At 37.7% G+C, this 24,902-nt stretch overlaps 2 protein-coding genes across 2 annotated transcripts in view; one reads left to right on the top strand and one right to left on the bottom strand.

Annotated features, from left to right (window-relative positions):
* Positions 1-4,049, top strand: part of CCDC73 (coiled-coil domain containing 73) — a 90,037-nt gene extending 85,988 nt beyond the window's left edge. Inside the window, 2 exon segments of the mRNA XM_004607967.2 lie at positions 1,938-2,074; positions 3,843-4,049. Coding sequence (XP_004608024.2) covers positions 1,938-2,074; positions 3,843-4,049 — 344 coding nt within the window.
* A 292-nt stretch (positions 4,050-4,341) lies between these two features.
* Positions 4,342-24,699, bottom strand: EIF3M (eukaryotic translation initiation factor 3 subunit M). Its single transcript, XM_055142596.1, has 11 exons — positions 24,567-24,699; positions 21,609-21,741; positions 18,850-18,988; positions 18,095-18,218; positions 17,659-17,753; positions 12,295-12,378; positions 11,194-11,293; positions 10,579-10,660; positions 5,875-6,018; positions 4,977-5,037; positions 4,342-4,534 (listed from the first exon to the last, which is right to left on the bottom strand). Exons 1-11 carry the CDS (start codon positions 24,606-24,608, stop codon positions 4,414-4,416), a joined length of 1,125 nt encoding a protein of 374 aa, XP_054998571.1. The 5' UTR covers positions 24,609-24,699; the 3' UTR covers positions 4,342-4,413.
* Positions 24,700-24,902: the final 203 nt, after the last annotated feature.

The raw sequence follows: 24,902 nt of genomic DNA, 5'->3' as shown, positions 1-24,902 counted from the left end.
TGCTGGAACGTGTGACTGACATCTCCAAACTACAACACTAATGATCCAATAGTAGCATTCCAGATTGGATGGGATGTAACAGAAAGCAACCAATCTTGACTAACTGAACACAGAATGCTTAGCCTGTAACATTTTAGTAATCCCTCATGGAAGGACTTAATGTCTCCCTGGTGAGACACAACTATTTACTTTCTAAGTAAATATTTTTTGATTGTTAGCAATTTACTGATTACAATCAATATAAAATAATTGTGGGCCTGCTATGAGGGCAGATTTGAGGGGTGGTTGGGAAAATTGGAGACAGTGGTGGAGGGGAGGTGATAATGGTGGTGGAACTGGTGTTGGAATATTGAATGCCTATAATAAATAAGTCACTGTCATCCCGTTGCTCATCGATTTGTTTGAGCGGGCACCAGTAACGTTTCTCATTGAGAGACTTATTGTTACTGTTTTTGGCATATCCAATACGCACGGGTAGCTTGCCAGGATCTGCCGTGCGGGCTCCATACTCTTGGTAGCTTGCCGGGCTCTCCGAGAGGGGCGGAAGAATCAACTCGGGTTGGCCGCGTGAAAGGCGAATGCCCAACCGCTGTGCTCCATGAACAACTTTGCAAACCAAAATTAAGTGCAGGGTGAAAAGTTACATAAGTTGGCCTTACCTATTTCATGTAAACTCCAAAATACATTAGCACAGAATTTCTTCGCAAGTTTTATTAAAGACAGGTAAGACATGATTATTACCATGAGATCAAAATATAAAGCGTAATGCAATATACTTTAGATTCAAGTTGAGAACTTATGTAAATAAGAATTTTATTGTATTGTATTAAAGAGTTATTTACATAGTATAAAATCATATAGTATTCACAAACTGGCTGATTTATTTTCTGATCCTTCTATTTGCCATTTCTTAACGTTTGTTGGAACAATATAAAGTCAATTTGTTATGTACCTTGGGGGGGCATGTTGGGGTGGGATTCAGAGAAAATGGGGACATTGATGGAGGGAAGGTCACACTGGTGGTGTTGGAACACTACATGCCTGAAACGACTGTATAAGGACAACTTTGTAAATTCACAGTGTTTCTAATTAAAAAATAAATGTCTTTTTAAAAAGAAAATTGAGAAAATTTTGAAAACAGAAATTGGGAATTAAGAGCCAATTAGGTATCATTTTTACCGGCACATAGAAAAATAGAAACCATCAAAACACTAAAAACTCATTTTATGATTTTCCTTTTAAAATATAGTTATCATAAAATTGAATCTTTCAGGTACTGTTTAGTCAAGTGCTCCCCTGCCAAGGTGCTTGTTGGTCTAATCGTTTACTTTTTTCTCTGGTACAAATTTCTTCAAGTTAAATCCTAACATTATAAATAAGGGTAGAAAGGGAGATATCTAAAATTCTGTATAAATTCAATTTATGAAACACTTTGTAACAGTCCAAAAGTTATCTTTTTAACCTTCGAATCAGACAAGTTTCTCTAAATCACCTTAATCACTTTTAGAAGTCCAATGACCTTATTAGAGGTAATTCCTTTGTTGGGCTTTTTTTGCCATAATTTCTTTACATCTTTTATTTTTTAAAAAAAATCTGACCTTTAGTTGGTTCAGGTTTCACATTAATCTGCATTGCTAAGATATTCACTACTTAAATATTTACATATGTATGCAATGCCCAAATCAAGAAAATAAGGATTGTTAATTTTTCTTAATTTCATTAGGTATTTTTGCATTTCGTGTAAGATTTAAGAAAATAGCAATAATAAAACTTTGTTATTTGATTAAAAAGTCAATATAAGGTCAGAGTCTTAAAGTAAAAAGAACAGAAATTGTGCTGTTTAATGTGTAAGAATAGGATCTGAGAAAAACAAGTTCAGGGACTAAAATAAGGGCCTGGAAAATTAATTCATTTGTTGCCATTTCCTTTTTGTTAAGCAGATACTACCAGCATTAACAGAGTTGCTGACACTTTGAATAACTCAAGTATCCATCAGAATCTCAAGGGAGAGCCCAGTGAAGAGAGGAATGCAATTGCAAAGACTTTTTATGATTCTTCTTTTCCCACAGAACATGTAAGTCAATTAAAAATATTGCAAAGCCGACCTTAGTGAGCTAATTCTACAGATATTTGTAGAACTGTATGCATCTGGATGCTTTAAGACCTAACTGATCTCCAAAATAATATCAAGAGGGCAACATGGCACCATTTTTCACAATTAAGGTTGATGGAAAACAGCAGGAAAAAGTCACAGTGTATAAATCAAACAGATATAATCCAGCCTGTTTGGGGAAGGAGTGTATGAAGTAGTGCATTATGTATTTCTTTTACTCACCTAAATTTAGGAATAGTGGCACTAAAGAATTTAAAATTCGAATGATCTAATAAAGTTCAATTTGTCTTTAATATTTGGGGGGCCACACCTAGCCTTGCTCAGGGCTTACTCCTGACTACACTCAAGGGATCACTTCTGGAAGGCTCGGGGATGCATTTGAGGTTGCAGAGATTGAACCTGGGTTAGTTGTGTGCAAGGCAAGCACCCTACCTGTATTATCTCTCCAGCCCTGCTCTAAAAATCTTTTAAGAAATGGGGCAGGAGACAATTAGGTTTACACCCTAAGGTGCTCATTGGCTATTTCTGACTCTGCTCAAGAGTGACTCCTAACCTTATGTGTTGCTGGGCATCAAACTAGGGTTATGCATGCAAGGGAAGCACCCTTAGCTCCTGTGAGTCTCTCTTGCTTAAAGGCTTTTTGGAGGGAAATGCTAAAATGTTTGACAAAGTGTAGAAAATTAATGTCAATATGATGAAAAATTTTAAGTTTATATATGCTGAAAATATTTACACCAGTATGGTTAAGATGAAATGCTTAGTTTCCTTACTCTGGTTCATATTTCTAAAATTTTTCTTTAAGCAAGATTTTACTGGAAATCTGTCTGAAAATTATTAAAGATTTTTTTTCTAATAGACTTACAATTTTATTTATATACAGCTAAACTGGAAACAAACATAGGAGACAAAATGACCACATCTATAAAAGGTAGCATTTTGAAGTCAATGATAATTGTTTAAGAAATTTTAATGACCCAGGAAACAGCTCAAGGGGAAAAAACAAGATATAAAGTTCTATAGAATGATAAAATATGCTAAAAATAGAGAAGACTACCTGTTAACAATAGTAAAATGTTGCCAAGTATAGCGCATCTCTGGGTAGTATGTTACAAATAATTTTTTATGCCTTTATTTCTACATTTTAGATAACTGTCATATGACTAGTAAAACTTAAAATGCAAGATCTTTTTTTTTTAATGAGTATTTTTTTTAATGAGTATTTTAAGTATAACCTATTGAGGTGCCTTGGAAACATGCCAACTTCCAAATACCTCATTGCTCTTTCCTGTTTTTCAACAATGGTGCTCTGAAGCATGAGAGGAAACATGAAGTAAAAGGCAGTTTTTATATGGTGGTTTATTTCCGTTAACATTTTTAATTTCCTCCTGGCTTTGATAGAAGATACAAAACATAGACATGTTTGGGAAGGGAAGGGGAGTAAAAGAAAGAACAGATTTTTATCTTCATTGTTTTAAATATATTTTCTTTCAGTGTAACCTCAAAATCTTTTAGAAAAGATCTTTTTTTCCATGGCATCCCAAGAATGTATTAGCAGTCTTGCATAGCACATCTACAGTTTTCTACCATCTAAATTACGGTGATAGTTACTGGAAATCAACAACAACAACAAACCCAGCTTCTTCAGACAATTGCAGAGGCTTATAATTTCTTTACATTCTTATTGATGACTGTAATGATTTCAGTGGTAAATATGTTTGGACTTTCCTAGGTGACAACAAAGCCTCTGAAATCAACTCAGCCACAAAATCCTTTTCAATCAATCAATTTTACAGAGACTGCTCATTTGGCTGCATCTTCTAGTGAAGATGAATGGCAGAAACTTGTAAAAAGTCAAGTAAACACAACAGAAGAATTCCTCAACTTAGAAAACATCAAACCTAAAAAAAAGGGAGCAGAAGACATGCAGGAAAACTGATCACACTTAAAAGTTGAGCTCTCTTTCTAACTCCTGATGTGATGAAATCGTATTATTCTATGTTACTGCTCAGGAAATGTTTCATTTGATAGCAATCTCTTCATATTTTCAAAGTTAGCTGTAAGCGTTCCACTCCCATGAGGTTTTTACTCCATATATATCATCAAAGCTCATTTCGCCTCCAAAACCCATAAACACAACTAATATTTCTACAATACAGTTAACTCTTTGTAATTACTCTGTATAAAGTTTGTAATTAAAAAAACTGTTACAATAAATGCCCAGACTATAGTCAAATTTTAATTTATAACATTTTACTATATTTAGTTTTTCCAAAAAAGAACAAAATCATATACAGAAAAATTCAGGTATCAGAGAGACTCAAAAGGCTGTTTTTCACTTTGTTCAAGTTTTGTTTCCAGGCATTAAGTGTGTCATATAATTGTTGCCACTGCTGTTTTCCAAATGTCCGGTGTGTGCTATGACTAAAAAAATTAAAAACAATTGAAGATTAGTAAACTTCAAATATATTATGTATTCTTTTACAATATTATATATTTATATCTAGTTAAGAGCGAGGTTAAATATACATTAATAGACTAGGATTTTGAGAATTAGTTTATTTTAAAACTTTACTACACTGATCCTAAACCTGCCACTTTCCTAAACTATATAAACCAGCCACAAAAGTCATTAGTATTCTAGCCAATGCGAAGCCATTAAATGAAATGTGCTGGAAAATAGGACTCTTTCATTAAATAAGCTAATCACATTCAGTCTGAACTTTAATAAAATTATGATAAATAGCAACTATTTGACTACAGCCAACTGATAAAAACATTACCTTGGTTCTTTAAACACTTACATGAAATAATCAAAATAAACTAAATTGTTCTACAAAATGCTGTAAAATATAAAATATCTTACCTCACAACAACTTTTCTCTGGGTCTGGTCAATTTTGCAGTACACCATTTTAGTTCTCACTGCTAAAATGAAAGATTTTTCACATGCTATGTTATACGGGAAATTCCCAAGAGAGACATCTAAGGTATAAAACTGACCAAGTATAATCAGCAATAAAACTTTAATTTTACATATTACCCCTTTGAAACTAAGAAGCAGCACAACAATATGATGCAACCAAAAATAAAGTCTTAAGGTCACTGGGCCAATCACTATTAAATATCATAGGTTTCAACAAATAATTCTAGGTGTTCTCTCCTAAAATCATTTATTGGGGAATAAAATTCTCCTAAAATCACTTATAGGGGAAAAAACTAATTTCCTAATAAACTACGGTAATAAATCATCTTTATAGAACTGTTTAGGACTTAGATTAGAAAGGAACAATGTCAGCAGTCTGTACATCTTATTAACCTTAATTATAATTTCAGTTAAAAACGCTCAAAGAAAATTTCCAATTAATAGTTAAATCAATTTAATACAATTCTCTGGGGAAAAAGATACTGTTTCTAAGGCAATAATTTGTATTTTATTAAACTTTCATTGTAGTACAAAAATACAGCCCCTAATAGATAACACAGACATCTGAACAGAAAGAATTTAGATGGCTACTTAAAAATCTTATATTCCAGGGCTAGAGTGATAGCACAGCAGATAGGGTGTTTGCCTTACACACAGGCAACCTGGGTTCGATTCCCAGCATCCCATATGGTCCCCTGAGCACCACCAGGAGTAATTCCTGAGTGCAGAGCCAGGAGTAACCCCTGTGTATCACCAGTGTGACCCAAAAAGAAAAATCTTATATTCCATATGGCACAAGATAAATTCTTTTAAAGAAGGTAATGTTCTAATTGACTTACCATCAATAACAAATGCTTCAACATCATCAGCTCCAATTTGAAGTTCTTGCTGCATTGTGTCAAAAGATATTTCTTTATTTTCCACGGCCATTCCCATAAAAGTAAGCAGTCTCATTTTTGCCATATTCTGCTCGTGTATTAGGCCTACAAAAAGAGTGAAGCAGATGAGTGTCTATACTAATTAAAGACCTGCTTGAGTACAATTCCTATGTAAAATTGTGTAAATCTATTCAGGCTGGAACAATACTATAACGGAAAACATGTTTACCTTGCATGCAGTCAACCTGGGTTCAATCCCCAGCACCCTATAAGTCCCCTGAGCACCACCAGAAGTAATTCCTGAGTGCAGCACCAGGAGTAACCCCTAGCATTGCCAGGTGTGACCCAAAAAGACCAAAAAAAAAAAGTATCTGTGTTAAAACTTATTTGCAAACATTATACACCTCAAACTGAACCACAAATAACTTTTTTGCTTTGTAATTCAATTAAAAAAACTTATTTGTGAATCATAAACATCCCATAAATTTATGGACTACTTAAAATGACTTTTTCCAGGGCCGCAGCGATAGACAACAGGTAGGGGGCATCTGCCCTGCACAAAGCTGACTGGGTTTAATCCCTGTGTACCATAAACGGTTCCCTGAGTCACAGTCAGAAGTGATTCCTGAGAACAGAGCCAGAAGTAAGCCCTGAGCACTAAGTATGGTCCACACACAAAACAAAATCAAAATATGATTTTTCTAGAACTGTATTTCACCATTACTATACCAATGGTTATGAGTTAAAAAAACCCTGTATTTCGGGGTCTTGAAAATTTATACATTTTATATTTTTTATATTTACAACTCTTGAAATAATTGTACAATACTTCCTATTGAATTGCTTTAAGTTTATTTTTATTAATTAGATGCCTTAAACCTTTTCTAGTAAATATTTGTTTTGCCAGCACAAGTTTTTAGATGCTTTCATAAACATTCAGTTATAAAAATTATTCTAATTCTGGGGCAAGAGAGAGGGTAAAGCGCTTGACTTGCATGGGGCTGACCTGTGTTCAATCCCTAGTACCCCTTGTGGTCCCCCGAGGCCACCAGAAGTGATCTCTGAGCCTGGAGCCAGGTTGTAATCCCTGACCACAGCCCAGTGAGGTCCCAGAACAATTCCATTTCTATAGTTCCTTTGGACTTAATATTTAAAAGTTAAAACTATATGTATCATTTGGAGGCTATTATTATTTATTCCATTAAGGCAGAAATAAAAATCTGTACAATTCAAAATTTCCCTTATAATTTCTAAGCAATATGCTAGTATAATTAGGTACAAATGAGTCTTACAACTTATGAAACAATTTAGTCTTAAACCCTCCACTTTAAAACAGTGAAACTGAGAAAAATGAGTAAATGTACTAGGCTTAGAATTCAGATTGACTTACAAACTAGAGAGAATCTAAATCCTGGAACCTAAAAGGCAGTAGAGTTTAAGGCATACATACACACTGTACGCAACTGACTCTGGTTCAATCCCCAACATGACTTGGTCCCCAGAGCATCACAAAGTGCGGCCCTACAGCACCACCAGAATGACCCAGGTGATTGCCAACACTGCAGGACTCTGGCAGCACAGCACGGTGGGACCCTCACTGAACCCTCATCCGGGATAACTAAGAAAAATGGGAAGGGCTGAGCACAACTTAGAAGACCTCACCTAAATTAACAAAACACTACCAGTTCTATTACCTATTCTTCAGTAAAAACTGAATTCTAATACTTGATTCAATGGCAGGTCATTAATAATAAAAAGCTTCTAAAATTAATTTAGAATTAAGTACTCCATTTTCCTGAACTTTAAAATTACACAGAATCTATCTATAAATGATCACTTAACCCCTAAGGAGTCCTGACTAAGTACCGTCTTAAAAGTTCTGAGTATCCATAAATAAATTTGAGGTTCACATTCACATATTAGCAGAAGACTAGTGAAGTCCATTAATATAGGACATAATTGACTGTTAATTAGCTTTAATTATGACGCAGGCTTTCTATTTGGCACAGATTCAACAAAAACATGATCATCATAACTCAACTGAATGAGGTAAGTATTGCTAACCAGGTTTAATGGAAATCTACAAGCATCAAAAATCAATTAGTGCACATTAACCCTAATTAACAAATGCAAATTAAGTACTGATTAACTTTCTGAAGCAAGAAGGTAGTAACACCAGATTACATGTGGACATGTTAGGGCAATTCAGCTGACAAATGATAATGCTACTGTTGGCCCAAGTTGTCAGTGTTAATAAAACAAAGTGTTCTGATAAACTGATGCCACCTGTAGGATGCAGACACTTGTATTTAGACTTTAAGCTTATTGTGTGCCTAAAAGTGTTACCTAGACTCAAAATACAGATATTTAAAGAAAAAGCCACCATACTTTACATACCTATTTCTTATAAAAATTGCTTCTTTGCAGATTATTCAATAATAAAAGGTAAATTAAAGAACTGAACAGCTGGTGCAATAAATTTTAGAAATATTACTGTCTTTTTTCTAGTCCAAATAATACTACAGATTTTTCTCAATATTTTAAAGTACAAGAACATTCCTTCATGTTCTCAGCCATATAAGCAGTAGTTACCTTTTGATTAAATGAATGGATTTCCTGAAATGTTTAAGGTACAATTAAAAATTCCCGAAACTTATTTTGTTGCCATATTTTGCGCAGTTACAAGCTTTGATTTATGCAGTTACCATAAATCAAAAATTCTGAGGACTGAACATCATTTTTAGAATTATGTGAAACATCTAAATTAAAAAACCCTACATTTAAAAACATTTAAAAAGTGCAAGTTACAGCAATTTAAATTTATTAAAGCCTTCAGTCTTATTCTCAAAATGAAACTATTAAGTCAGTGAAGCAAGAGTTTGACTTCGAGGAAGCTTTGTTTCATGAAACTAGAACACTGCCTTTAAAGAGGAAATGTTCTGGGTCATATTTCAAATTTAAAGTTATAAAAAAACTAATTTTATGGAAACATTTATTCATTACTAATATGTCAAAACCTTAATGCAGTAATAAAAAAATGTGCATCATTGAACAATTTCTGCATTGTCACTGACCCATCTTAAAATGCCGCAATATAGAAAACGTAATTTTAATGCATGCAATAGCTTATGAACCAGTGCTCCTTTGAAACAGTCAATTACACATCAATGGGGGAGTGTCAAAGTGTTAATTACTACTCCTTTTTCCTTGGTGCGTAAATAAAGAGGTTGCTGACATTAACATTCCATCACATAGCTTCATGCCACAAAACAAATTAACTGAGACAGAATGCAGTTTTCTGGGTCTAGTGCACCTGGCAAAGCATTCTACAAAAACACACATTGCATCTCTACTCTAAGTGTATTTCAAATGCCTTCTAATATTTGGTATAATTCAATCTTCTAGTAATTCACTAGCTACACAAAACTTACAGGTGACAGAAATTAATGACCACTAAATTGAGGACCAATAATCCAGTCTAAGTAGGTTATACATGTATTCTTCATTCACACCACAACCAGAAAGGCTAATTATTTCATTTTAATGTGGAAAATATAACCACCCTCTAATGTACCTTGAATACTGCCTAGTAGGAAAACAAAGCACTTGGTTTCATAATTGATTTCACCCAAAAAAAGCATCAACAAAACAAAACTATCTTATGGAGCAGGAATTTTTAACAACAACAAAAAAACAACTATTTAAACAATGTTTGGCTTATTTTATTAAAGCACTTTTATAATTGCCAACTTTGTCTAAAAATTGTCTTATTATAAGTAGATAATGCTGAGTCTTTTTTTTTTGCCTCCATCCCCACTTCCAAATTTAAAACACTACAGCTCAAGGAGACTATTTCCATGTGAATCTCCTTGAATACCTGCTGCTACTGTTTTTTGTTGTTGTTGTGAAGTTCAGAGAACAATGCTACTACAGAGCCTACAGGACCAACAAGCATTTTTAGAGGAAAAAAGTTCTCCTGTTTTTGACTTATGTTTTTATATCCTCCATTACAAACACTAACTCCTACACATTCATTTCTTTTTTCAGATTTTGGACCATACCTAGCTATGCTCAGGGGTGACTCCTGGCTCTGTGCTCAGGAATCACTTCTGGTGGGGGTCAGGAGACCATACAGGGTACTGGGAATTGAATTCAGGTCAGACACATGCAAAGCACGCGTCCTACCTGCTGTACTATCACTCTAGACTCCTCCTGCACCTTAATTTCTGATGCTCAATTTCTTCTGAATACAGTATGTTTTGGACTGGAGCTATAGCACAGTGGGTAGGGTATTTGCCTTGCATGTGGCCAACCCGGGTTCAATTCCTCCGTCCCTCTGGGAGAGCCCGGCAAGCTACCCAGAATATCCTGCCTGCACAGCAGAGCCTGGCATATTGAATAAACCCATGGCATATTCAATATGCCCAAAACAGTAAGAAGTCTCACAATGGAGACGTTATTGGTGCCTGCTTGAGCAGATCAATGAACAGCGGGATGACAGTGCTACAGTATGTCTTGCTCTTCCATGACACAACACTGGCTAGTCTAGGGTAATCTATCTACACAGTAAGACTATGATTGTAACTCTGGATCTCATAGTATATAATAATTCTAAACTATACATTTCTATCTCTACCACTCCAGAGAATAAACATCAAAACTTACCAAGTGAATCAATGAAGTCTTTATTATTTTGATAGAACTTGACATATGATGCCAACTTAGCACTCACAAAAATAGTTAAAAGCTATACAAAGAGAAAAAAAAATATTCATTATAGAACCAAGATTTAAACACTCATTATTTAAGATACTGGTTCCCACCAATAAATTTCTACACTTCTTTCAGAAGAAATTCCACTTTGATTAAATTACTAGTTAAAGCATTTGTAAGACTCACCTGGATGAAACAATCAGTAAATACAATGAGTTCTAAATTATCTACCCTGAAAGATAGTGCTAACGACATAGTACAAATTGAAAATAATCCAGAACAATTATACTTGCATATGGAAAGTGGGTTCTAAATATTTGATTAATCATCCTAATGGAGGCTAGCTACCTGGCACTAAATATTAAAAAATAAATTTGCATTATCTGTGTTTATAATAGACAAGGAAATAAAAGAGGCAGAAGTGTGTTCAGTGGCTAGAGAAAAGCTGTCTTAATTCTAGCCTGGTCCTGGTATAGAAAGAAATTCTCTTTCCAGATCCCTCCAACAGTTATTATGAATATAGTTCATTACTATCAAGAGAGTTCACTTTAAGGATTAACTACTTACATCATGAATAAGCTCGCCCTCCAAAAACTTGACTGGTTTTAAAGTAAGAAGATGGTCAAAAAGAAATGCATTAGGATCTTTCAATGCTCGTACAATACACCTAAATTAAGAAAATTAAAACTCAAGCTTAGTCTTCAAATTCAAGTTCTTTTTAATGTATATATCTTGAACTTTAAATTTAATATTATACCTGAGTGCAATAAACCTAGCATTTAAAAGGCTGAAGACTAGATAAATCTGTGGTTTAATTTAGTGTATTAAACAGTCGCAGACAAAAACATAGCTAGAGAAAAACATTACAAAAATAACCAAAGAATAAATGAAACTGCAGTAAGTTTTACCATATATCATAGTAACTAAAATAAGTGATTTACATGTTTTCTCTTACTTAACCCCGAGATATAGGGTATTACCTTGCCCATTTTGTCATTGATAAACAGATTGCCCAGTAAGTGTAAATTAAGGGTGAAGTAAGAATTTGTAGCAGCCAGAACTCAAATTCAAAAAATTATGGGGAGAGGGATGAAGCTTAAGAGGTAGAGAACATGCCTTGCATGTTGCCTGTGTGAGGCCCTGGATTCAAGCCCAGGCTCCATATCCCTCACCCAATCCCAAACCCCAGTAAGAACAAAAAAGTCAAAGGTCTTTTCCACTATTATTTTTACCAACCTCAATCATATACAGCCTAAGTGAAGCAATAACCTTAGAAGGAAGATGTAATTTCTATTCTAAGTATGGGACTCTCTCTTTAAAAGCTCTTATACTCATCAGCAATGGGCTTCTTTGAACAAAGGACCAAGTTTACTTAATTTTACACACTTTAATATTCACAAATAACTGAGCCACAATAAGTTTGAAATTATTGCTCTAAAGTCACAAAAACCCATACAGCAAACACCATGTGATTATTTCAAATGCAATCTACCATTCTTCTAATACTAAAACCTTAATTTTACTATCTACATTAAAATCATCACAGACCACACAGCATCACAGAACTTTGTATCTCTGGTGAATGCAAACATGATTCAGTTACCTGATTAAATAGCTGTCCTCTAAACTGCTGATAGCTGTCATATGAACAATTAAGTCTCATATTACCTGTGGGCATCAACTCGAGCCTGCGAAGCATTGTCCTCTGTGTAACTTCCTAGCAATTCTACCATGACTTTGGAAGCAGCATCACTGAAAAGAAAATACTGTCTTATGAATCTCAGCATATCATTTTACCAATCATTCATTCAAAAATGTATTCCAAGTGCCAAATACTATGGTGACCCTGAAAGATGCAGTCCTTCCTATGGAAAAAAGTTATTGAACACCTGTTCTTTGAGGAAAAACACACTTTGGAAAAGCTAGCAAGACCATTAAGAAAATGAGTGGTGATGTAACAGAGTTCACAAGTGCAGATAGGGAAGATAAAGTTACTTCATTTAAAAGCAAGCAAAATGCTCTCTTAGAAATTACATACAAGCTGTAATAGAAAATTGTAAAATACATATTTCTACATGAAAAGAACTGAAAGTGGAAGATAAAGGTCCGATAACTTTCCAAGTAGAGGCAGGACCAAAAATAAAGCCTCTAGGTGGGGAAAAAGCTTCATGTCCTAGAAATTGTTTGGACAATATAGTTGAAGTTGAGCCAACACCGAGTGTTTAAGTTAACTATTAAAAATACCCTTCTGGGGACTGGAGAGTTAGTACAGCAGTCAGGGTGCTTGCCTTACACAGCAGCCAAGTTTGATTCCCTTCACCCCCTTACAGTCCAGTCTGAGCACCACCAGGAGTAATCCCGGAATGCAGAGCCAGGAATATGTCCTGAGCATAGCCATCATGGCCCGAAAACAAACAAAAAAAAACCCCCAAAAATACCTTTTTAATTAAATTATCCTCAAAAACTGATACAGCAGGTAGGGCCTCTGCCTTGCACAAGGCAGATATAGGCTCAATCCCCGGCACCTTATGGTCTCCAAGCACTACCAGGAATGATCCCTGAGTGCAGTCAGGAGTTACCCCTGAGCATTGTTGAGTGTGGTCCAAAACCAAACCAAAATTATCCTTAAAAACTATGTAGTCGATCAATTTAAACCACAGTGAAAAATGCACCATTCAAAATGAACATTGTGAAATCTACAACCTCACAAGTCTTTAAACAAAGGGTTTTAAGTGGATGAATAAAGAGAATTAAGTAGAAAGTAGACACTTGATAAAATATGGGAGTGTTTTAGGTAGACAAATGTAGGTGAGTGCAAATCTTGACCAAGGCAGGCAGATAGTCTCTAAAGGGAGTAAAAAAGTAAATTATTTTGGGTTTTAAAAGCCATTAGATTTCAGGTCTTCTCAAAGGCAACCAAACATCAGGTAAGTAAGTGGGAGTGACTATGCTCTAATAAAATTATATGGAGACTAGGGCTGGGGAAAATTTAAATCCTGGGGCTGGGGAGATAGTAGAGTTAATAAGATGCCTGCCTTGCACGTGGCCAGCCTGGGTTTGAGCCCAAGCACACTGTGTGGTTCCCCAACTCCATCAGGAATGATACTTCAGTGCAGAGTCAGGAGTAAGCAAGCTCTGGATACTGCCGGCTATGGCCCCCAAACAAAAACACTATGGTCATACTGCTAAGTCGGGTGCTGAGCAACAGCCAGTCTAAGAACTCTGCTGCAATCCTGAGCACCACAAGCAATTTTTAGCTGCACTGAAGCCCCATATTTAGGCACAACAGAAGGATGTGACCCTCAGCAAAGGCTGCAACTAAAAGATGTGCAAGCACAATCCCCCTGCAAGCACTGAAATAAAAGGAGCAAAATCTTGATGAGAGCCAGAGCCAAGGGTGTGGCATATGTGAGCACTGCAATCCAGTACAGCCAAGTAGGAGTAACACAATTAAATGTATATCACAGCCAAGTGTGCATGACCCCAGTTACTGCAATATCAATAATAATATAAGGAAATTAAACACACACACACACACACACACACACACACACACACACACGCAAACACTCTTTGCTTGTGCAGCCATATAAAAACAGGTTTCGGTCTGTGGTTCAGATGGGGAAAGACAATGTTGCTTCGGTAGCTGAAGTAAATTAGGTATGATAGGTAAAGGTATAGGGTGAGGTTCTATGTTGAGGAAGGGATTTTCCATATATAAAAAGAAAGTTTAGTTTGTCTTTACATTATACAAAAATGGAAAAATGATTATTCACACCCAAATTATAGTCGTCGTCGTCATCACAGTAGTAGTAATAGTAGTTTGGAGTCTATGTTAGACTCCTTCATGTCAAACTAAGAAAACCTAGACTGATACTGAAAAATTCTTGATTCACAAAATTCTATAGTTGTAGAACAGAGATACTACACAGGAAATCATGGTGAGATGTCTGATTTAGTAACATAAAACTTAGAGAGGGGAAATACTGAATTCATTTTGGTCCTAACATTAAGTTTGAGGGACCCACAGGCCACATCTAAATCAAAACAAGTAGAGAACACTGAGCACTGAGGTCTAATGCTCAAAAAAGCCCAGTTTAGAAATGTAGATTTCCTTCTGTAGAGACCAGTAACAGGAGCAGAGTAACCAAGAGATAGGGAGTAAAGAAAAAAGTCCAAGGCCAAAATCTTGAGTAATGGAGCATTGCAAGGAGCAGGATGAAAAACTTACAAAGGTGTCAAAGAATGCACCACCCAAAAGGCCAGAGAAAAAACAGGAGCAATGTCACCTAACCGAAAATTCTGAAGGAAAAGGTACTATAGCCACAGACTGCTGAGATCAATAAAGGCAAGAACAGTAGTATCTGCTGGATGGCTTCTCTTATCAGTGAAGGAACCAACACTCAAAATACTGGAAACTTACAAAATTGAGGAAAATCAGGGATCTTATATTTGCAGTCTTTTAAAATATTTCAATTTGAATGCCTCTGAGAAGGACAGAGTATAGACTTACAAACCATTTTTCATGTTGCCTTGAATTTATCGCCACTTCTTTCACAATGATTCTAGCTTAGAAACATTCATTCAATAAATATACGCTAAGCACCCACCAGTGTCAGACATTACACAATAATAAACAAAACAAAGCTGTCTGTGAACTTAGTAAATATTAAAATGTTGAGTCTGCTAGTAATAAGAATAGAAAATTAACAGAGAAGAACTGTTAGTAGCAAGACTCTGAGCTAACTGCCATTTACTTTAAAGCTACTGGTTGGTTCTAAGTGGACAGAAGAATATCTGATTTTCAATATTTAACACAACTTTCTAGCAGGTTGTAGAGAGAAAAGGTACCAAATAAGGACTAATAAAGGTACTTCAATAATCAAAGTTAAGAAGAATGCACATGCCAACCAGGGTTCAATTCCTGGAACCATATATGGTCTCCAGAGCCCACCAGGAATCTAATTCCTAAATGCAGATCCAGGATTAAGCCCTGAGCAACACCAGGTGTGACCTAAAAACAAACACAAAAAGTAATTGTCGATTCAGACCACACAGCGACAAAAGGAAGCATTAGTTTGACTGAGTTTTTTTTTTTTAATAGCTAACAAAATATCACTGAAGGATTAGAATTGGAGTATTAGAGTCACAGATAAATCCCAAATTGGGGTCTGAGCAACCAGGAGCCTAGACATTCTATTTCCTGAGTTGGAAAAAAAACATAGAACAGGTTTAGAAGGGAAAATTAATGGTGCACGTTTGAGATTTTCTTTAGTAGTTGAATGAAAACATTTCATAGGAATAGATATCTGGAGTTCATGAGGAAAATACAGGAGATGAAAGATTGAAACCATCAGCACAAAACTAGCATTTGAAGACATGAAGCGAAATGAGAATACAGCAATAACTCCAGAGCATTTGGGTAGTATATGGGACCTGGTGTAGCTGTTCAAATGAATAGGAAGCACTGCTGGCACTTTAGTAAAAGAGGGAAGAGATGCTTAGTATCTTTGTCCCATCCCAAAACAATAGTTGGCATGCAGCCACCCCCCATCCCTGCCATCACAGAAAAATAAAGGCAAACAAAAGAACCACCAAATAAGTCAGTAGAAAATTAGCAGTTCCAAAACTGAGTTTGTCCTGTTTTGAAAAAGTGAGAAATGACAAATGGTTGTGAATGAAAAGAATCAGGAGAGCCATATCTAAAACCAACTGAAGAAAGTATTTCAAGAGAGACTTAACCTGAGACAAATGCTAAGATATTTGCACTAGAATGTCTACCACAGATGAGAACTGGTATCCGTGTCCATTTCTGACAACTAGCAAAATTTGTAACATTACTTGTTACTTTATTCTATACAGATGAGAATTAGAAAACAGCATTTAGAGAAATTACTCAGCAATCTCTGGTAAACATAAACACACTAAATTGCCAGAAAGAAATCTAACTTCTTAAAAGTGACCTTGGAAAAAATGGAGGGAATTATAATATCCAATAACTAGTGCTTTCTTGATGAATTTGCTGCTTAAAGAGCTTTATGAGCATACTATATCTTTTTGAATAACCTTGTAAGTGCATTTTCCACTTTGAAGCCTAAAACTGAGATACACAGACAGCAAGTGATTTAGGATCACACAATAAATAGGAAAGGCAAGATCTGAAGTAGTCTCAGTACCTAAGACTCTACAATCTGCTAGATTGCTGCAAGTGTACCAGCCTGTAATAGTAGATACTGATTCTTAAAAGTCTGTCAATGCAAGATCAGCTCCTCATCTGCTTTTCCAATAAAACACTTTTTCCCAACAAGTTCATATATTCTTTTGGATTAAAATTTAAACTGCAAAAATCTACAATACTTTACCAAAAATCTTGTGATCTGAATAAAATGAACACTCTAGCACAAAAAATGAATATAAAACCTATGCAACAGAACTAAATGGAAGACTAATTAAGGAATTTAGCCACTAAGTGAAAACAGAAACAATGTCAAAAAGCTAGAATACACTTTTGACACAAATTCTGCAAATGCCTAAACCTATTATTTGACAGATATCGTAAAACTGGGTGTGTAGGAAAAAGAATCTCAGGCCTCATATTTGCTGGGCTGAATAAAAGGCTTTAGAAACCCAAGACCTTGCAAAAGCCCATCTACTGTAAAGTCATCTCTCAGAAGTAGTTTCTACACTTGGTCTTAGCCAAAAAGCCGAGAAGCGATCAGAAGTAGCTTCTATGTGACTTAAGGAAATTATGGTAGGCCCTCACCATTAAAAATGAAGAGTACTATCCTCTACTAAGACAAAGTACCACTACAAAATTTTAATTTTATACAAAAGCAAGTTGTGCTTTGAAAAAGTTTAAGGACAGTATAAAATACTTTAAATTTTGCAGCTATTTCTAACAGTTAAATTTATAGGAATATATTTATAGCAACTCCATGGAAAACAAAGCACAAAGTCACTCAGCTTACTTATATATATGTATATATATAAAAAACAGCTTCATAATTTTCATTGTCTGTTAATTCTGAATACCTTTTCTTACAATCCACAAGTGCCTCATAAAGTAGCCTTAAAAGGGTGTGTTTTTTTTCAGTGTTGAGGTTCCAGTCAGAAATCCATTTTCTAACCTATGATGAGATTGACAAGAGGAAGAAATTTAATGACACAACTGGATATATTTTAACAATTTAAAAGATAACATTAAGAATATAGGTGCTGGAGGGATATTACAGAAGGAAGGGCGCTTGCTTTGCACTGGCCAACCCATGTTCAATTCCTGGCATTCTATATGGTCCCAAGAACTGACACGATTGAGTCCTGAGAACAGATCCAGGAATATACCCCTGAACATCGCCAGGTATGGCCCAAAACACAAACTGCATGTACTTTCTATTGTTTAAGCTGTAACATAAAACTCAAGTGCTTATAAACAGTACTTTATAAATAGTAATTCCACATAATTACTTACTTGATCCAGCTCAGTTGGAATATACTGGATGGCACCACAAGATGCTGCCACTTTAATGAGGCTGCAATATACTGTGTATCTTACAGGAGTATTCTTATCCATACCATGGAAAAGGTTGCTTAGCCTGGTCAACAACAGAAAAAAAATGTTTCAGATCAGTAGATTCAATAATTAAGTTAAACTTATCAGCTCTTGGGGCGGAGTGATAGGAGAGTGGGTAAGACATTTGCCTTGAACCTGGCTGACCCCATCTAGTCACCCAAGCAGAGAAGGAGTGATCCCTAAGCACAGAACCAGGAGCAGGCCCTTGAGGGCTGCTACGTGTGACCCCAAATCAAAACAAAAAAAGCTATCAGTTCTCTTAATCGAGTCAGATTAATCAGATTAATATTAATAATTTTATATCACAAGGAGGGAACTAAGGCACAAAAAGATTAAGTGACTTTTCTAAGGCCATACAGTAAAAGCTGCAGCTAATACTGAAGCTTAAGAATTCTTGCTTGTTTTTGTTTTTGGTCCATAACAGGCTATGCTCAGGGATCACTCCTGGGTCTGTGCTAAGGGACCACTTCTGATGGGTTCAGGAGACCATATGGAAGGTTATGATCACCATATTGAACAAACCCAGGTCGGCCATATGCAAAGAGAGTGCCATACCTAATCTCTGGCCCATAAATTCTTGCTCTGAACCATTAAATGATAGAGACTTGAAATGGAGCACTGCAAAACATTCCATCTTTCAGTTCTTAACTTACAGCTGAAGCCTCAGAGATGGCCGTTCACCTTCCCGAAACTTGACCAGCTTTTCACAGAGGCTTTCAATCAGAGCTTCTTGTTTGTCAGGCTCCAGGATCAATAGGAGGGAAACCACGCTGTTCATCACACTTTCAACATCTACAGTATGTACAGATAACAAAATAGTGATACTATGGTACTTAATATATTTTGCTAAAAATTTCTACCATTTTAATACAAAGACCATTAAACATTAAGACACTTTAAATAAATGCAATTTGGGGGTCTCAAGAGATAGCTCTGTGGTAAGTCTACAGTGTAAGACCTGTAATATACAGAGTAATTTATGATAAATAACTCTAAACCAGTGGTCTTTTACATATGCACACTGGTAGTCTGCAGACCACTAAGGCAGAAATAAAACATCCAGTTATGTTTTATTAAGTTTTTTTTTTTTTTTTGAGCCACATCAGTTGGTACTCAGGGCTTACTCCTGGCTCTCTGCTCCAGGACCGTATGTGGTGCTGGGGATTGAATTCAGGTCAGTTGGGTGCAAGGCAAGTGCCCTACCAGCCGTACTATTGGTCTGGCTCTGTATTCGTTTTTAAACCTAGGATTGTAAAATGAAGTTTATCCAGATACGTCCCATGTTAAGCAGCAGTGCTAGCATTTGCTCACAAACCAATGGCTGTAAATGACTATTTTAGATCAGCATTTCTCAACCAGGGGCCATATGCCCCACTGTACACTTCCAGGGTATTTTAGGGGGTCCACTAGTAAAAATCATGTACATGGGGTATGAGACTAGGGGACCAACTGGCAGAAGAGGTGGGGATGGGTCATAGGAAGGAAACAAGACTGGAAGGAAAAAGATTGAGAAACACTGTTCTAGGGAGATAGCTTTCCTTCAGGAGGGCATTGTGCAAAAAATAATGTGTACATGAACTCAAACTACATTAATTATTGTTACACAGTTAACATTAAAAAGCAGCTTGTGTATTTGTAAAGAAAAGATGATTTGAGAGATGGTACAGTGGGCCAGGCACATGGCCAACCTGGGTTCAATTCCTGGCACCACATATTATTTCCCCATATAGCCATACTAGGAGAGACCCCTGAGCACAGAGCCAGGGAGTCAGCTCTGAACAGGGCTGGGTGTAGTGCCCCTCTCCCCACTGGCCCACAAAACAGAAAAAAGGGAACTTAACTGCCAAAGTTTTGATTCTTATTCAGTTAAACAGAAAGCTGATTTCTGTCTCTGTATGCAGGGTTTCAACTTTTACTGGCAAGATATTAAATCCTTCGGAAATTACTGTTAGGTCAGAATAAGTTCAATCTCAAATATTTGAGACTTCAGGATTTCCAAGTTTGAAAATCACCCACTTCATCTCAATAAGTAAGGAATCAGCAAAAATAATTAAAATGAGTTTAGATTACATAAAAGTAGTCTCTTCTATACTAACCTAAATCCTACAAAAAAACCACTTCATTTTAATTCTAAAATTAGATTTTACTGTGTATAAATTTTTTTTAAAAAATCATGCAGTAAAAAGATGTTTCTCAAAGTAAGTTTACTAAAGGGACGCTCCTCACTGTTGGTGGGAATGCCAACTGGTCCAGCCTTTCTGGAAAACAATATGGACAGTCCTTCAAAAACTAGAAGTTGAGCTTCCATATGACCCCGCAATACCACTTCTGGGAATATATCCCGAGGATGCAAAAGAGCACAGTAGCAATGACATCTGTACCTATATATTCATTGCAGCACTGTCACAACAGCCAAAATCTGGAAACAACCCGAGTGCCCTAAAACAGATGACTGGTTAAAGAAACTTTGGTACATCTACACAAGGAAATACTACGCAGCTGTTAGGAGAGATGAAGTCATGAAATTTGCTTATAAATATATAAACATGGAGAGTATCATGCTAAGTGAAATGAGTCAGAAAGAGAGGGACAGACAGAGAGGGATTGCACTCATATGTTGAGTATAAAATAACATCACATGAGGCTGACACCCAAGACAGTAGACACAAGGGTCAGGGGGATTGCACCATAGCTGGAAGACTGCTTCATGAGCGGAGGGAAGAAGGCAGATGGAATAGAGAAGGGATCACTAAAAAAATGATGGCTGAAGGAACCAGTTGGGATGGGAGATGTGTGCCGAAAGTAGATAATGGACCAAACAAGATGACCTCTCAGTGTCTGTGTTGCAAGCTATAATGCCCAAAAGTAGAGAGAAGAGTATGGGGAATATGTCTGCCATGGAGGCAGGGGGAGGGTGGGGAAGGGGGGGGTATACCCAGGATATTGGTGGTGGGGAATGTGCACTGGTGGAGGGATGGGTGTTTGATCATTGTGAGATCGTAATCCAAACATGAAAGCTTGTAACTATCTCACGGTGATTCAGTAAAATTTAAAAAAACAACCCCCCCCCCCAAAGTTTACTATGTACAAATAACAAAGAATGTGTAAAGAATATAAGTATTGCTTAAATGGGCACAAGGGGATGAATCAAAGGTCAGAGAAGCATGTCTTGCACGCACAGAGTCCCAGGTTCAACCACTAGCACTGTTCGACTTCTCCCTAGCATCACTGGATCTTCATGGTCAGTCTGACCTTTTAGCTAAGTCATCCAAACGTCCTGAGAAATACAGAGAACCCCCTGACAAAACTAAGTGCTTAAAAATTGTAACCTCCAAAATAAGTACAATTTACAACAATACTTTAGAAGTAGGCCCTTTGAGACTGAATAAGAAATAAAAAAGCTAAAGCAAACCTTTATCATCTTCCTTCAGACACACATCACAGGCTTCAATAATTTGAGCTAAATCAACATGAAGTCCACCTTCTGAGTTTTCTTCTGAAATTTCAGCTCCTTTAGATTTCAGATATGCTCGAAGTTCAGCAGCCTGTTGAACAAATAATGTTGCTACGTAATTATAAAACTGATTGAGTGATGCAAGATCTCAAACCAATGTCTATTCCTGATAAAGTAAAATGTAAGTACTTTGTGACTTTAAATAATGTTGTCTTGCTTCTCCTACCCTTTCATCACCTTGAATCAGATTGTCCTCCTCTAACACATCCATTATTACACCCATGTTCACCTTCAGAATTTCCCTCATGTCACCTACAGCCTGTTGAACATCCTGTGGTAGCAAAATCCTTTCTAATATAAACCAAATCTTTAGAAAGAAAGTAGTACTGACCTTGTTTTGATAAATTTGCTTTTAAAAGTAATAAATCGTATAGCTTCCAAGTGCACACAATGCACCTAACTCAAAATTGTTCATCTCTGACCGTGGAGATGGCTCAGAGACAGTTAAAAAGGCTGTAACAGATGTTTTGTTTGCTGGACCCCCAGATTCATTCATCGACACCACTTCTCCAAGCACCCTGGAAGTGATCCCTCCCCTCTATACAACCTTTGTGTTTTGCCAGATGTGACCCCCCAAACCAATGATCACCCCTAAAAACAAACAAAAAACCCCAGAGAAACCATTGTCTATAGTATTGTAGGCCAAATAAGTAAAATTAAAAAAAAAAAACTATTTTAGCAAGAGGATAATCCTGTTGTTTAAATACATGAGAACCTACCTGAGACAAACATTATCAGAAGAATAAACATTAAAAAATGATGCATTTGAAGTTGCCTTGATTAAACTAGTAAATTTAAAATGCTAAATAACTTTCCCTTAGACCCATAAAACATGAATACAGTACTAGATGGGTACTGAGACATTTACTACGGTAATAATTCTATTAAATATTGAATAATTTTCTTTTGAGAGCTTGAGTCAAGTATCAAGTATCAAGCAAATGGCATTTAACAATAATAAAGGACCAAAAGGTGAACGGATGATACCTTCAATAAAGGCATAGGGTAGGCATTATATTTTCTAAATCCAAATGTCTGGCTGCTTAAGACAGGCTTATTAGGGGCTGGAGCCATAGTACAGCTGGTAAGGCACTTGCCTTTCACACAACTAACCAGGGTTCAACCCCTAGCACCCCACAGGGTCCCCTGAGCACCACCAGGAAGGATCCAAGAGTAAGCCATGAGAACAGCTGGGACCCAAATCCCACCCCCAACTTTTAAAATTCAACCTGCAGATCTGATGGAGTCAAGTTTTAAGAAAATCTTTCACGTCAGTTAGCATTTTAAACAACATTTTATAAAGTTGTCACCCAGGGGGCAGGTGGCTCCATACCCAGTTGAATCTCCCAAGTTTTATGGGTGTGTCCCAGCATGTCCCCTCCCCAACTTGTCACCCAATCAAAACACAAAAATAACACCGGAAGCGAGCCATCAGGGGACTAAGGGGTTGGGGTGGAAGGAATGTGGCCCAAAAACAAAATTATAAAAGCAATGGAAAGCATGCTTCCCCAATGGAACAGCTTAACAGTATCATCCAATTCAGTCTATCAAATATATGGGCACTTGTTCAGTTTCTGCTTCATAGACATAGGCAAATTTTCCATAGGAATTATTTAATCAAGATACTGTTTCAATCTGCTACTTTCAGTGAACACAAGTGGCTGTGGAGTGGCACAAGCAAAAGTAAAGAAACAAGGATTCCCAACTCCATTCAGAGCCCAACTGAAGTTGAACTCTTGAGGCCAACACACACTTGCCTACAAAGGAATGGATTGTGTGAAACTGATGTGCTGCCAGTGTGTAGGCTAGACAGTCATCAATGACAAGAAAGCTCTGAAAATTAAAAAAAAGGTTGAGTCAACTGTTTATAATTAAATTACAACAAATCCATTACAAATCAGACTTCCACATCTTCCATCTATCTATGCTCAATGCCTTTTTTCTACCCTTCAAAAAACCCCCTCCCCTCCTTCAATTCCCTTTCCTGGTTGGCTCTTCCAGGCTGAAATAGGGGTAGGGGGGCGTCTAAATTCTTTCACGATCCGGGATTGAGTGTGTTTGTGTGTGTAGAGGGGGGAGGGGCAATCGCTTGCACTTATTAAAGTGATCTCAGAACTCAGAAGCGTCTTCTACCGAAACCAGAATCTACACGTCAGCAGAAAATCCAGAGTATTTTATTTTATTGAGGCAGTTTCTAATTCAGCAAAAAACAATTTTAAAAAAAAATATCGTTTCAACGTTTTCCTTCTATCACGGGGGCGAAAAGGAGATGCTGGCGCCACGCCCAGGAAAGACCCTTGCATTAAAACAGGAGGGTGGGTGGCGACAGTGCATGCTTGCGGGTGCCGGAACTGACAAACTTGGTTCCCTGATCACACAAGTCTGGCGCCAGGAAGAACCCATCACAGATGAACACACGAAGGAGGTCCCCTGGGCCTCTGTGGGCGCACGATAACCCAAACTCATCTCATTCCCACCGACGCGGCCCGAGCCACCTAAGGGCTCGCCACCCCCGCAACCCCACCGCCACCCGAGGTGGCAGCCGGAAAGGGCCGGAAGCAGATGCCACTGCCCAGAGTGTGTGTGTGGGGGGGGAAATCCCGCCCCGCTAGCAGCGACTACTCCAGGTCGGGGGAGCCCCGTCGCCGATCCCCAGCTCGCCACGGATCGCCGCGGGCCGGCGTGGGGCCTCCGGGCCGGGGCGGCGTCTGCCGGCAGCGCGCGGCCTCCCCGGCGCGGGGCAGGGAGCGCCGGGTTTCACCTCCCCGAGCCTCGGGGCTGCGTCCGAGTCCCGCCCGCCTGGGCCCCGCACACCACCCGGCCCTTGGCGGCGGCACCCGCGGCGCGGCAGCACACCTGATCCTCCTCGCTGATGTCGATGAAGGCCGGGACGCTCATGGTGAAGGCCCGGGACCGGCGGACGTTCCACTCGCCGAACCACGCCGACCGGAAAAGGGAGCCCGGGCCTCGCGGCGACGCCTCAGAACCGCTTCCGGGTCATCTCGCTCGCGGGGCGGAGCCACTCGGGCCAATCGCATCCCGCGCCGACTCCGGCTGGGGGCGGGAACTGGGCGGAGCGGAAGGGCTTGGCGGGTGTCGCGACGCTCTACCCAGGCGCCCTTGCGCCTCCTGACGGCCTGAGAGTCCTAACTCTGTTCCTGCTGTTCCTGCTGTGTAGGATCTCGCGGCGAG

The sequence above is a fragment of the Sorex araneus genome, chromosome 6, assembly GCF_027595985.1.
Source record: "Sorex araneus isolate mSorAra2 chromosome 6, mSorAra2.pri, whole genome shotgun sequence".
NCBI classification, from domain to species: Eukaryota; Metazoa; Chordata; class Mammalia; order Eulipotyphla; family Soricidae; genus Sorex; species Sorex araneus.
This window is presented reverse-complemented; position numbering and strand designations above follow the sequence as displayed.

Bases quoted from the DNA above. Each gene is read 5' to 3' on its own strand.
- EIF3M (XM_055142596.1), bottom strand. From the start codon at position 24,608: ATGAGCGTCCCGGCCTTCATCGACATCAGCGAGGAGGATCAG. The intron at 10,661-11,193 runs GTAAGTAGTTAA...CTCTTTGTATAG, and splicing joins AGGGCGAGCTTATTCATGAT to CTTTTAACTATTTTTGTGAG. The intron at 4,535-4,976 runs GTAAGATATTTT...TAATTTTTTTAG, and splicing joins CAGAGAAAAGTTGTTGTGAG to TCATAGCACACACCGGACAT.